Raw genomic sequence first — 13,853 nt, forward strand, 5'->3', positions numbered from 1 at the left:
CTTTTGAAGCTTAGCATTACGCTACTAGATGCGGGGTAAGGGCATAGTCTGCTTCAAAATAGACTGTTCCGTGCCTGCAAACCCCTCATAATAAAGTTGTTAGGTAGATTCAACGCGTGTCCATGGATTGCGATGATAGCAAAACGTGACAGCGAATAGATGGGGTTGACAGATGTCGATGGTCTGGCCACGCGCGCTAATGTTTGCTATTTGCTGTTTCGAGCAAGCGTTGGCCAGGGGATCGGCGAACTAAGCCCCTTGCAGCAAGCCGCAAGGGAAGGAATAGATGGACAGGGCTTCACCTCGACTTCTTGTTCTACACCGCTGCCGCAAACAAACAACACGCCAACCTCTCAATCGCACCCAAACCCCGTCGCACTCACCACCGCGACCCCCAAACCCCGCTCACACACAACGACGACCCCACACCATGTCGGCCCAGCCAGAGAACCAACAGATGGAGGGCGTCCAGGACCCCGCTACCGACGTCAAGGGCAAGGGCAAGGCCCAGGAGGGCGAGACAGTAGAAGAGTCCATGGACGACGACTCGAGCGACGAGTCTGGCGTTGAGGACCAGGTACGTTCCCCCCGCGCTCACCGCCACAACTTCACGCGCAACCCAGCTAACATGAGCGCGTAACAGGCCGGCGAACGTAAGCTACCCTTTCCGCGCACTACCACACGCCTGAACGTGTCGAGCTAACACGCATACAGCCGAGGAGCCCGATGAGGACAACATGGAGGAGATTGACACGTCCAACGTCCTGAGCAGCCGCACGCGCGGTAAGAACATCGACTTTGCCAAGGCCAACCAGGAGCTTGGTGATGAGGATGAGGAGGACGACGATGACGACTTTGTCGACCCTGACGACCAGATGAAGGACTAGATGTGTTGCAGTCGCGACATCCGTCTTGAGGTATGTACAACCAATTCGCCCTTGCTCAAACAAAGAACCCCACTAATCGTTTTTGTCTCGACTACAGGACTTCTCCGGCGCGTTCGATAACATCTTCGTCAGCTCCGTATCTTTGGCTAGGGTTATGTGATACATATACAAAAGGCATTTGGGTAGCGGGGAATGGAACTCTTACCGACGTACTGGAGTCTCGGCGCGACTTTGCAGGTATAGCGGGACATTGAGTTGTGTGGATACTTTGATGTGTCGCATGGACAATGGCCTGCATCTTGAGCGCGTACATGGCACCAGCGTGCGTTTATGAAATGGAAATGATGAATACCCATGGACTTGACTTGGCTACTCGCGTGCATGTGAGACTGAATCGTTAGACTACACTCGTCGTGTTTATTGCAAGCGATGGACATAGGCTGCTGAATAACACAAGACAGAACTTCGCGGTCTGGAGAAAGAATGCTGGTTCTCAAACACGCTTACCCCGCCTTTCCTTGGTACCTCCCGTCCTTCCAACGCGTGTGCACGGTACTACCCCCGTGTCCAGCCCCAGTCTGAACCGACAGCAGAATTGAGTTGCCATTACCCTACCTATACCCTAGATTCCAGGGTCCAACGAGCTAGTCAAGCTGCAGTTGCAAGCACGGCAGTTATTGTTACAATTCTTCCCAGAAGACGGTGCTTCAGAACCGCCGACAGATCTTAAGGGCAGATGGTATGTGATGTGAAGCGTACATGTGCATTAATTCATACGCGGGATCAGGTGATGTCCATGCTGTTACTCGCTATTACTAAGATTGTACGTAAGGTTACTGCGAGAAGGGCGACTTGATGTGTCAAGATATCCTGGACTGAGGGCAAAGGGAAGTGGAAAGAAAGGCGAGAGTCGGGATCGTGTGGTGGGTGTTTATCTTCAACTGGAGAGTAGCAGTACGTTGCGGTCACGACTTCTGGTTTCGCCAGAAGGACAGACGAGAAGGCACATCCTGACTAGATGACAAAGTCCATATACCTCAGACTGCACAGATTAGTAACGGATGAATGCGACAGAATGGCCCGGGATATCCAGCAATGTCACGAGACCAGCAATCCCAGGAAGATCATCCTCTTACGTATACACCTGTGGCAAGATTGACTGCCCCAACCCCATGGCACAGCATCGAGACCCTGGTGATTGACCCACGTAACACGTTGTATGTTAATCCCGGAAAAACCTCGCTGCCTCCCACTCTTGTGCTTCCTGACCCAAAGCGGAACGCATTAGGTACACGAATCCTACGGAAAGTTTTTTGTTGCCTGCAGGTTGAGTTGACGCGCTAGCTCAGGGTCCTGATGAGCTGCCTGGAGTATCCGCCGCGGACTTGAGCAGCAGCGCCAGACAGCGTCCGAGGCGACATCGGCCAGGTCCAAAGGCAACGGGCTCGGCTGCACTGGCTGCGCGACACGGATTTGCCTGTTCTCGTGACTCGTCTCCCGCTACGTACTGCCGCCAGCTAAGGCAAACTGTCTTCCGGTCTGTTCCGAACATGATGAGGACATTGATGTGTGCTCGCCAGCCGTTACGTGGCGACGGGATGGCCAGAGTCGCCCAATTTCCAAAACTCCAAGGACGGACCTGCGGACGGTACAGTAAGATGAATTTCTTTTTGGGTTTGCGGCTAGGCAGAGGGATAATCACTGCAAGCTGGGCGAGCGATGATGTCGACGAGTGCGCACAAAGAGAGGTTCATCGACGCTCCGCTGCTGGATGGCGGGGTTATATTGATCTCCCGCCCAACGAGCGTCGACACGACGTCTTCCGTCGCGCGACCGTCCGCCCTGGGTCGCGCTTGGGAAGAGATAAGGCCTGAGATGACCCTCTCGAATTACGACAGACAAGTCGTGGGCTGCCGAGGCGAGGCCGCCGGGCCAATGGCAGCCGCCGCTTTTCAGATGATGCGGCGTGGGCTGCAGCGGCAATCTAGCCGGTGGAGCAGAGGCAGAGCAGAATTGGGCGCTAAGGGGTAAAGTTGCAAACACAAACCTGCGCAGCTAAAATCTAGAAGCTAACTTAACCTTAGGTTAGCGTTTCTATATAAGTACTAGAGTTAAAAAGCTTATTAAAAATAAAGTTTATAAATATATACCTCTTTTTATAATATATAGTACTAAGATAAGTTTAGAAGTACTATATATAGAGGTAGAGTTATAGTAATAGCACGTAAAGAAGAGTAGGTATTAATAAGCTTTTCTTTTTATACGTTTAGAGAAAGTAAGCGCTCTTTAGCTTTCTCTTATTAAGTATAGATACTTATATAATATATATTATTATATATAAAATTTCTTAGAGCTATAAATAAAACAAAAGTTAGTAGACTTACTAAGAATTATACTATAGACTTTAGAAATACTAAGTATTAAGCCTTAAATAATACTTAATATATTAGTTCTTATTCTCTTTGTATATTAACTATATAACTTCTATTATACTATAGCTATTATACTTTCTAAGTATACTAATAGCTATAGTTTTAACTTAACTATAAAAATAATACTTTAGAAGTAAATATTAAAAAGCTATTATAACTTTAGAAGATATAAGAGAAGGTTTATAAGCTTACGCTATACTAAGTATATAACTACTTTAGTCTTTGTAGTATAGTTACTACGCGTATACCTTTATCTAGTATAGTATAAACTATAAATATTAATACTATTTTTTTAGTATTTCTAAGAGCTACTATAAAAAAGTATAGAGAACCTTATATATATAGAAGAGAGTAAACTTTACTATAAAGCCTTTAAAGTATTAAAGCGTAATACTACTAATATTTAGAGTAGTAGAGATTAGAATTACTAAGAAATAAGTATAGAGTATCTAAAATTATAATAGCTATTTAGCGTAGGCTAAGAAGAGTATATATACTAGATAGCAACTATAGTATAAAATCTACTAAGGTATTATAGTAATAGAGTAGAAAATAAAAAGGTTATAAGAGCTATATATTTTTATATATTTTATCTAGAATAATTAAAAGAAACTAGATCTTAAGAAGAAATAGGCTATATATAAAGCTACTATAGATTAGCTATAGTAGTACTTTAAATCTTTATATATTTAGTTAGAGAATATTAGATTTTATATAGATAAAGTTATAGATTTCTAAGCGTAGATACTAAAAGAACTAAGAGCTTAGAATAGAGAGCTAAGTAGATATTAGAAAGAAGAAAAAGAAGAGCTAAGCGTACTAGAGAGATAAAATAGAAGAGAAGTAGTAGTAGAAAAAAGAAAATAAGAAAATAGAGCTCTACTTATATAACTTTATTCTTTATATTATATTTAGTTTAGTAGATATAAAGAGTTACTTAGAAGAAATAAGATTTTAAATTAGAGGTCTAGAAATATATATTCTTACTCTTACTTCTAGAGTTTAGCTTAGTCTATTTAGCGTTATACTTAGTGCGTAGAGTAGCTACCTAAATATAGCTCTTAGACTCTTTTAGTGTACACCTCTACTACTATAGCTTATTACACTTCTTTTAGCTCTTTAGAGGCGTAATTTTAGTAGAGATAAAAGTTTAGAGCTTAATATTCTTATTACTACGTTTATAGTCTAATTAATATTTACTATATAGAATATAGAATAAAACTTATTCTCTATATATATATCTTAACTATTATTCTTCTTTCTAAAGTTACTAGTATAAGACTAAGATTATCTAAGAGATATTAAGCGCGTTCTAATAGCTATTTATAATAATATTCTTAGTCTTAATAAGGTATTTACTCTAAATAGCTATTTTTTATATAGACTTTTTCTTTCTATAACTTAAGAGATACGTAAAATAGTAGTAGAGTAAGAAGTATTATAATTATTATACTTATAGGCGTAGAGCCTTCTACTAGATATAAAGCTAAGTCTAGAAAGTAAAGTAGTTAGTATAGAGTAAGAAAGAGGCTAAAAAAGAGATAGTAAAGCTTATAAAGTATAAAGTTTTAAAATAAAAGGTAGTAAGTAGGTAGTAAAATATAATATATAAAATAAAAATTAAAAGCTAACTTTACACTACTTAAAGCAGCTACTAAGAAAGTAAGAGAGAAAGCTTATAGATTTAGAAGTTATAGCTAAAAGTAGAGATATTATAATAGACTTTAATATAAAAAAGAAGAATATAATTAGAATTAATAAGCTTTAAAATAAAAGACTAGAGAAAAAGTAAAAAAGAACTTATAGATTCTAGCTAGCCTGCTAGTTACTATAAAGTAGTAGTGCTTTAAAACTAGGTAGAATTTCTATAGTAAGTAAAGAAGTAGATAACTAGTTAGTATATAGCACTATAGAACAGAATCTTATAATAAATAAAGCTATAATAGTAGAACCTAGATATTATAAGAGTAGTTAAAGTAGTAGATTAGACAAACTTTAAATATCTAGTATAGACTATATTTATATACTACATAACTACTTTTACGTTTACTTACACTTCTTTTATACTTACTATATATAACTAGAATTTAGTTCTAGTATTACGTATTAGCTATAAACGCGTTATTATAATAATATAGACTTATAAAAATAGGTAGTAGTACGCTCTTCTTTATTATTAAAAGTAATAAGTTTTATTTTCTATTATCTATAGTAATTAAATAGCTATACCTATTAATAATAAGAAGGCGCTCTAGAAATGCTATATAATGTAACCTACTATATTAAAATTAAAGCGCCTAAATATTATCTTCTAGAATTAGAGAAGTAGTAGTTTATATTTTCTAAAGGTTTTAGAACTAATATACTCTACCTAGCTACCTACCTTTTTAAGCTCTACCTATTTATTCTCTATATTCTATAAGAATTAATATTAGAAAGACTAGAAAGAATAAGTATTAGTTAGTATATACTACAAAAAAACTCTTCTTTATATACTATATCTCTAATATAAATGCCTTATAAAGGCAGCTATATAAAAAAAGCTTTCTATCTTTAGTACTATTAGAGCTATTATTACCTATAGTAAGGCGCTATAGTACTAAGAGTTAGTAGCTAGAATATTAGAGATAATAAGGTATAGCTTATAGACTATAATATCTTATAGCTATAATAGTAAGAGTAGGTATTACTATTACTTTAAAAGCAAGACTTAGTTAATGTAAGTAGACGTTATAAAAGCTATAGGTTCTTAGAATTACTAAAGCTTTTCTTCTATTATCTTAGAGTTCTTAGATCTTTTTTCTTAATATAATTACTAGTAGGCACATCTTATAGTAGCCTTTAGAGCTAGTAAAGCTACTCTTAGATAGCTAACTATTCTACTTTTTACACTTTTTAATTTCTAGAGCTTTTACTATAGTTACGTAAGTTTACTAGGTTAATAAGATAGAAGCCTATTATATACTAACTAGTGCTACCTAGTCTTTATCTAGTATAGCACTATTACCTCTATCTCTATTAATAGCTTTATTAAGTATAGGTAGTAAGAGTAAGTATAATAGAGAGTAATAAGGGCTCTAAAGTTATTACTACTAGACTTTATTATTTCTGCGTAGCCTATATAGTGCAGAATTAATAGAAACCTTATATAGTAGCTTAGAGTTTATAAAAGCTAGCTTATTATCTAGAATATTATAGATATCTTAGGTTCTATTAGTAGTAATCTTAGAAATAGTAGGCTTATTCTATTACTTCTAGAACTTTCTACTAACTTCTTGCGCGCGCAGTTTAGATAGCTTTCTATTCTTCTTTAATTAGAGAGCTATTACTAGTAATAAAACGTATTAAAGAGAAAAGTAAAAGACTATATAAAGAAAAGTAGAAATTATAATAGATATAAAGCGTTATATTTATATTTATAACACGTTAGTTATAATATAAAGCGTATAGAGAATTTTAGAGTTATAAGATAGAAAGACGTAGTAAAACTATATAGTTTATAGTAATAGGCTTAAAGAGCGCTAATCTATGTATAATATAATATTACTAGACCTAAAAAGAAATTTATTAGTATTTATAAGAATTTTATTATAGAACCTATAATCTAATAACTACGCTAGAGCTTATATCTATAGCTTCTTCTATATATATAACATAAGCTATTCTTATTAGAGAAGAGATAGAGGTAGTCTATCTAGCTATACGCCTACTTATTAAAAACGCTAATTATATACTAAATAATTATTTCTATATTAAATTTTTTACTCTAACCTCTCTATTAAATAAGTGTAATAATATTCTATATCTTATTTATTATGTACTACTATGTAGCCTCTTATTAAAAGAAGTAGCTACTATATAGCTAAACCTCTTTACTAATATTATATAGGTTATAGTAGAAGTTTTAGAGAAAGATTATATAGCTCTATAAAGTATTAGCGTATAAAAGCTTAGTATTTCTAGTAAATAGTACTAGCTTTTTCTATTATCTATCTATAAGCTTTAGTTAGTTAGATATAGTAAATAGTATAAATAAGTATTCTCTCTTAATTCTAGAAGTAGTAAGCTACTTTACTAATAGAGTAGGTATATTAATCTATAGCCTCTTCTAGTTAAAATATAAAACAAAGAGCTTAACGTTTATATACTTCTATAAGTATTACGTAGAAACCTTAGTATTTATAAAAACTTATCTCTAGCTTATATAGTTTTATAGAAGCTTAGCGTAAGTTTAACTTAATCTAATTTATAATTCTACTAGTAAATGTATTATACTTAAATGTATAGCACTTTATCTAGGCGTAATAGATAATAAAACGTAACTACATACGTAAGCGTTATTATAAGTTACTAGTAGTATCTACTCTAAAGTCTTTCTCTAGATTTATTAAAAGAACCTTAGTTAATTCTAGCTTTATACTCTACGCCTACGTTATATTAGTATAACTACTTAAGCGCCTTCTTAGTAATAGCTTTCTAACTAGATAATAGTATACTCTTACACGCCTAGAGTAGTTAGTATATAGAATATTACTATCTTAGTATTATAGAGCTTTAACGTATTTTTTAGCATTTAAAAAACTATATATATAGCTAGATAGAGTTTAAGTTATATAGATTTTCTAACTAAGAGCTATTAATATTTTAGGTATATATAGTATTAGACTAGCTAAGCTTATAAACGTAGTAGTACGTAGCAGTAGCTTATATAGTAGAGGTAGTAGACTACCTAAAAGGTTAGCTCTTCTTATAGAGTATATTATCTACTTTATTAACGCTACTATTATACGCTAAAACCTTTATATCTACTAAGAGACTATAGAGTTTCTTTCTATAGCTAAAGTAGATCTAAAGATATAGAACTTATAGAGTGTGCTTATAAAGTTTACTAATATCTTAATACTTAGGTAGGTAATACTACTTTATAAAAGCCTTTAGTTTTGTAATTTAACTATAAACTTATTAAAACTAAAGAGTCTAGGTAAGAAAAGCGTTATATATAAAGTATAGCTTTTATAGGTACGCAGCGTATAGACTTCTTTTACGTTCTTCTAGACGCTAGTAAAGAGCGTAGTCTATTAATTACTTATTATTTCTAGGTTTTTACTAGGTTTAGCTCTAATATTCTTAATAACCTAATCTTATTTAGCTATCTTCTTAGTAACCTTAAGATTAGTGCTATCTAAAATATTACCTCTATTAGTGCTAACACTATAGGTAATAGTCTAAATAAGATTATAAAAGTATTAGGCTATAGTTATAATTCTTAGTATCTTAGAGCTTTTAGAAAGTAATACTAGTATAATGTATTATAAGTATTAGTAGAGTAGCGTAGGTAGAAGCTGTAGACCTAAGAGCCTACTTCTTATTAACTCTAAACTCTAACCTTTTTATTATAGTGCTACTATTTCTAGTCTTTTATTTAGTAATTCTTATTATTACTAGCTAATTAATATTAAGCACTAAGTATGCCTAGCTAGGCTAAGCTCTTAGCAGCTTTTAGAGTCTATACTAATGTTCTAATATAAAATGTAGCTATAGACTATTAGCTATAGGCTAGATTTTAGCTAGTCTTAGCTACTCTAGTACTATTAATAGATATTATGTTTAGAATTCTTATATAAAATAAGATATTCTCTCTATTTTAACTATATATTTACTTATACTTATAACTATAGCTAGTAGATAATAAGCTTATAGAAAATAGTAACTACTATCTTATATAGTAGTAGCGCTGCTAATAAATATAGCCTAAAATATAGAAAATACTAATATTAGTGCTAATATAAGAGAGATATATAGAGCTATAGTAGAATTTATAGCCTATAGCTACCTTATAAGGTAAGACCTTATAATCTATACGTTTATATATAGAAGTCTTTTGTAAAAACACTAGAATTGTATTATAATACTAATATTTACGTAAGGCGCCTAGCTAGATAAAATATACACTACTATATACTAGAAGAGCTTATAACTACTAATTCTTTTTATATATATTTATATTATGCAAATTTATTAAAACAATTTTAGTAAGCTAGTAGTAAGAAGTTAATAGATAAATATTCTAGTATTTACAAGAGTATTATACCTAAACTTAATAATAATAGAAGGTTAATGCTACTACTATAAAGAGTAGACCTACTTTAGTAGCTACTTACTTTCTATGTAGAACTACACTAGTATATTACGCTCTTTGCAGCTCTCTACTACTAGTTACACTAAAGAGCTAGAGTAGATCTACTACTAATAAGTCTTGCGCTAAATAACTAGTAATATATTAGTAACACTAAGTATATTACTATAGATGCTTAGAGCGTAATACTAGAACTCTAAACACCTTTAAAGCGCCTTTATAACAGCTCTAAGCGCTACACTATTATAGTAAGTAGTTAGCGTATTATAGTAGTGCTTAGTATAGTGCTATATCTAAGAGAATAGAAGATTTATAGTAATAATATTAAAACTCTTATATATAACTAGAACTTTAGCTTAGCTTTACTACTATAGATTAATAAAATAAATATTCTAATTAGCTATTAGCCTTAGATTTATAAGAGCTCTACTAAAGAAGATTCTAACTTCTAAGTAATATACTTAAAGCACTAGAGTAAGTAAAACGTATATAACTTCTAGAGAAACTAATATAATTACACTAATATATAAAAAGACTATAGTTATTATATAGAAAATATATTATTCTTCTAATAGCTTCTAGCTAGAATACTATAAAATAGTTAAGCGTAGTAAAAAGGTAGAGACTTAGAAGTAGTTACTTTAGAAGAAGATTATAGAGAAAGCTTATAAAGAATAATAATAGATTAATAAATTAGTAGTAGTAGAGGTATACGCTTTACTAGAAGATAGGTTTATAGATATATTTTTATATAGAGAAGATAGAAATAAGAGAGTACTAATAACTAGAGACGTAGATATTACTATAAAATAGTATAGTATCTATAACTAGCTAGACTTTAGTAATAGTAATAGAGATAATAAGTATCTAGAGAAATAACTCTATTAATTACGTATACTATTGTTTTTATACTTTAAAGTATTAAAGTAGTGTAAGAAAATAAGATATATAGATAGCTAGTGCTTTACGTAAGAATAATAATATAAGTTATAGATAAAATACTTATTAAATATAAGCTTATACTATAGAACACGTAGTATAACTAGCTATTATATTCTCTTTCTATTATTATAAGCAGGCGTATAGTTTTTTATAATTAACTTATAATATAAAGTTACTTTAAAAAATTACAGCGTTACTATAATTACTAGAAAACCTCTATAATTTATAAAATATATAGTTAAAAGAGTAGTAAAACTAATAATTAAACTTTTAGAGTAGTAATAGCTATAATACTACTAATATAGTTATTTTATATTTACACGTAGTTACTAAAAATTTTTTGCACCTTTAGTGTAGGTATTTCTAAGCTTTTTAGCATAAGACCTTAGTTACTTACACTCTTTCTATAAAACGCGCGTTTCTTTCTATAAAAAACTTTACTCTTTTCTAAAGTTAGTAATTATACTAATTATTTTATACTTTTTATATATACTAAGAAATTAAAAGCTTTTAAGAGGTAAAGTTTTAACTTAACTAATTAATGCTATTAAAATTACTAAGTGTAAAATAGCTAAATTATGTATAAGTAGTATAGAGCCTTTAGTAGTAATACAAAACTAGCCTATATTAAAAGGCTAGAGATAAAGTTAGCTATATAAGAGTAGAAATTTTGTAATATTATATAAAGAAGATTATAATTAATAGAAATTAAAGTATATTATATTATAGAAGAGTAATCTATTAACTATTTTATATAACTTAGTATTCTAACTTTAAATATATATACTTTATTACCTAACCTTCTACTATAGTATTATACGTATAATAGTAACTAAACTTTCTAGAAAGCGCATAATAGCGCGTAAGTATAATATATATACTAGTCTAAACTTTTATTAACTTCTAGGTCTTATAGGTCTTTATAGAATAACCTTTCTTCTTTACTAGTATCTTTTCTATATTAGCGTTATTGCTATCTAGCTTTATAGAGCGCTTCTTAGAGACCTAAGCTAACTTTACTCTTAACGCCTTTACTACCTTTCTATTTACTTATAGTATTAAGTAGTTATTAATATTAATAGTAGAAGCTAGAAATAATTAGTAGAAGTTCTATCTAAAGATTAAAAAAGATAAAAGTACGTACTAAGGTAACTTTCTAAAGTGTTGCGCGCATTAATCTAGCTCTATAGCGCCTTTACCTAGATATTACTAATATTTAGCGTTTATAGAATAGAATCTATTAGCTATATTTTTTATATATTCTAAGATTTTACTACTAAAAGGTCTAATATACCTTCTTAACTATAAATTTACTAAAGTGTATCTTAAATATAGTAAAGATTATAAGCGTATGCTTACTAAAGAACTAGGTTAGCTTAATTAGCTTATTATTATAGTAGTAGAGTTTAGCTATCTTCTAGATATTCTATTAGCAAAGCTAGAGAATAACTAGTATTTAGAGTAGTATACTACGTAGAGCTCTTGCTTTATATAGATAGCTTTAAGAAAGATAGTAGTAAAAAAATAGCTATAAGAGTAGACTATATATAGCTTAGTGCTATTAGAGGTATTCTTCTTAGAGAGTATAAACTAATATTATTAGTAGAAGTAGTAGAATTTCTAAGATCTCTAGAAGAAATAAGCTATATATATACTACCTATTTTCTTATAGAATAGATATTATAAAGTCTTTCTATTATAGTTATAAAATATAATTCTATATAGTAGTATAGTTAGTAAAGTCTAGACGCAGATACTAGAAAGACTAAGATCTTAGAATAAAGAGCTAGAGAGATATTAAAAAAAAGAAGAAGTAGAGCTAAGCGTGCTAAAAGAATAGAATAAAAGAGAAGTAATAGTAGAAGAAAGAAAATAGAAAAATAGAGCTCTACTTATATAACCTTATTCTCTATACTATATTTTACTTAGTAGATATTAGTAGTTACTAGAAAAGAATAAGATTTTAAATTAGAGGTTTAGAAATATACGTTCTTACTCTTTTCTTTAGATTATAGCTTAGTTTATTAATTCTTAAATAAAGTATAGAAAAGTTTAACTCTAGCGTAACTCTTTATTTTATACTACTCTCTCTTACGCTAATATAGCTTATTACGCTTCTTTACTCTTTTATAAGAAGTTTATAGAATAATCTTAGAAGAGATAGAAAATAAAGATAAGATATTACTTTTATTACTATAGTTATTTATTAGATTAATAAGGCCTTTAGAAATAAAGTAGTTATCTTTATTATTACTATTAATACGCTTAAGTGCCTCTTTATCTTCTTACGTAACCTTAATATTACTAGTCTTAATAGTATCTAGAACGCTCTTACTAGTTTTAAGCGCAGTATTATTATCTTTACTAAGGTTATTTATAGTAGTATTAGTACTATTACTACTTAAGCTAAACGTGCTTAAAATCTTAATAGCTAAAGTAGTAGCTAGTTAGATAGTAAAGTAGTTTATAATATAGCTATAGATTCTAGTAGAAGTTCTACTAAAAGTAAAGCTAAGTCTAGAAGATAAAGTAGTTAGTATAGAGTAAGAAAGAGGCTAAAAAAGAAAGAGTAAAGCTTATAAAGTATAAAGTTTAAAGTAAAAAGTAAGTAAGTAAGTAGTAAAATATAGTATATAAACTAAAAATTAGAAGCTAACTTTATACTACTTAAGGCAGCTACTAAGAAGATAAGAGAAAAAGCTTATAAATTTAGAAGTTATAGCTAAAAGTAAAAATATTATACTAAACTCTAAAGTAGAGAATAAAAATATAATTAGAATTAATAAGCTTTAAAATAAAAGACTAAGAAAAAAGTAAGAGAGAACTTATAAATTATTACTAGTCTATTAACTACTAAATTATAGTAGTATAAGTAAAAAGGTAAAGAATTAGAAAGTAGGCTTTAGAGTAGAAAGTTAGTATAGATATAGCTTATTTAGATAAAATCTTATAACTTATAAAGCTAGCGTAGTTAATATAGAACTAGTTTTAAGCTATAAAAGTAGAGTAGTAAATATAAAAAAAATAGAATAAATAGTAGAGAGTCTTATTACGCGCAAATTTAATTAATTTAGCTAGAGCTATAGTTATAGGTAGTAGTTATTATAATAGTTATAATTATCTAAAAGACTGCTTCTTCTAGGTAGATAGCCTAAGCTTTACTAGTGCGTAAATTAAGCTAATAAGCAATAATTAGTAAATACAAGGATTTTGCCGCGCGCAGTAAAACTTTACCCTTTATCTCTAAGCGGAAACACATGCAAGTCCTGGTCATCAGATGTCAAACCGACCTTCGGAGCCCAGGATGCGGCGCACGGCCAAACTGCTGCAGGGCGGTCGCGCCTGCCTGGCCACTCACATCCTGCCCTTTGGTCATGGAGTGGCAGAAAAACCGTGGGGTAGGCCAATTTTACAGGCGCAAGACGCCGCGAGCAGTGAGGGTAGACAGACGTTGGA

At 31.4% G+C, this 13,853-nt stretch overlaps 1 protein-coding gene across 1 annotated transcript; it reads left to right on the forward strand.

Annotated features, from left to right (window-relative positions):
* Window positions 1-430: 430 nt before the first annotated feature.
* Window positions 431-887, forward strand: CHZ1 (Histone H2A.Z-specific chaperone; the record flags this gene model as incomplete). Its single annotated transcript, XM_051472294.1, has 3 exons — window positions 431-577; window positions 644-653; window positions 715-887. 3 exons carry the CDS (start codon window positions 431-433, stop codon window positions 885-887), a joined length of 330 nt encoding a protein of 109 aa, XP_051323759.1.
* Window positions 888-13,853: the final 12,966 nt, after the last annotated feature.

This window comes from Alternaria conjuncta (genome assembly GCF_024043145.1).
Source record: "Alternaria conjuncta strain BMP 0040 chromosome Unknown scaffold_12, whole genome shotgun sequence".
NCBI classification, from domain to species: domain Eukaryota; kingdom Fungi; phylum Ascomycota; class Dothideomycetes; order Pleosporales; family Pleosporaceae; genus Alternaria; species Alternaria conjuncta.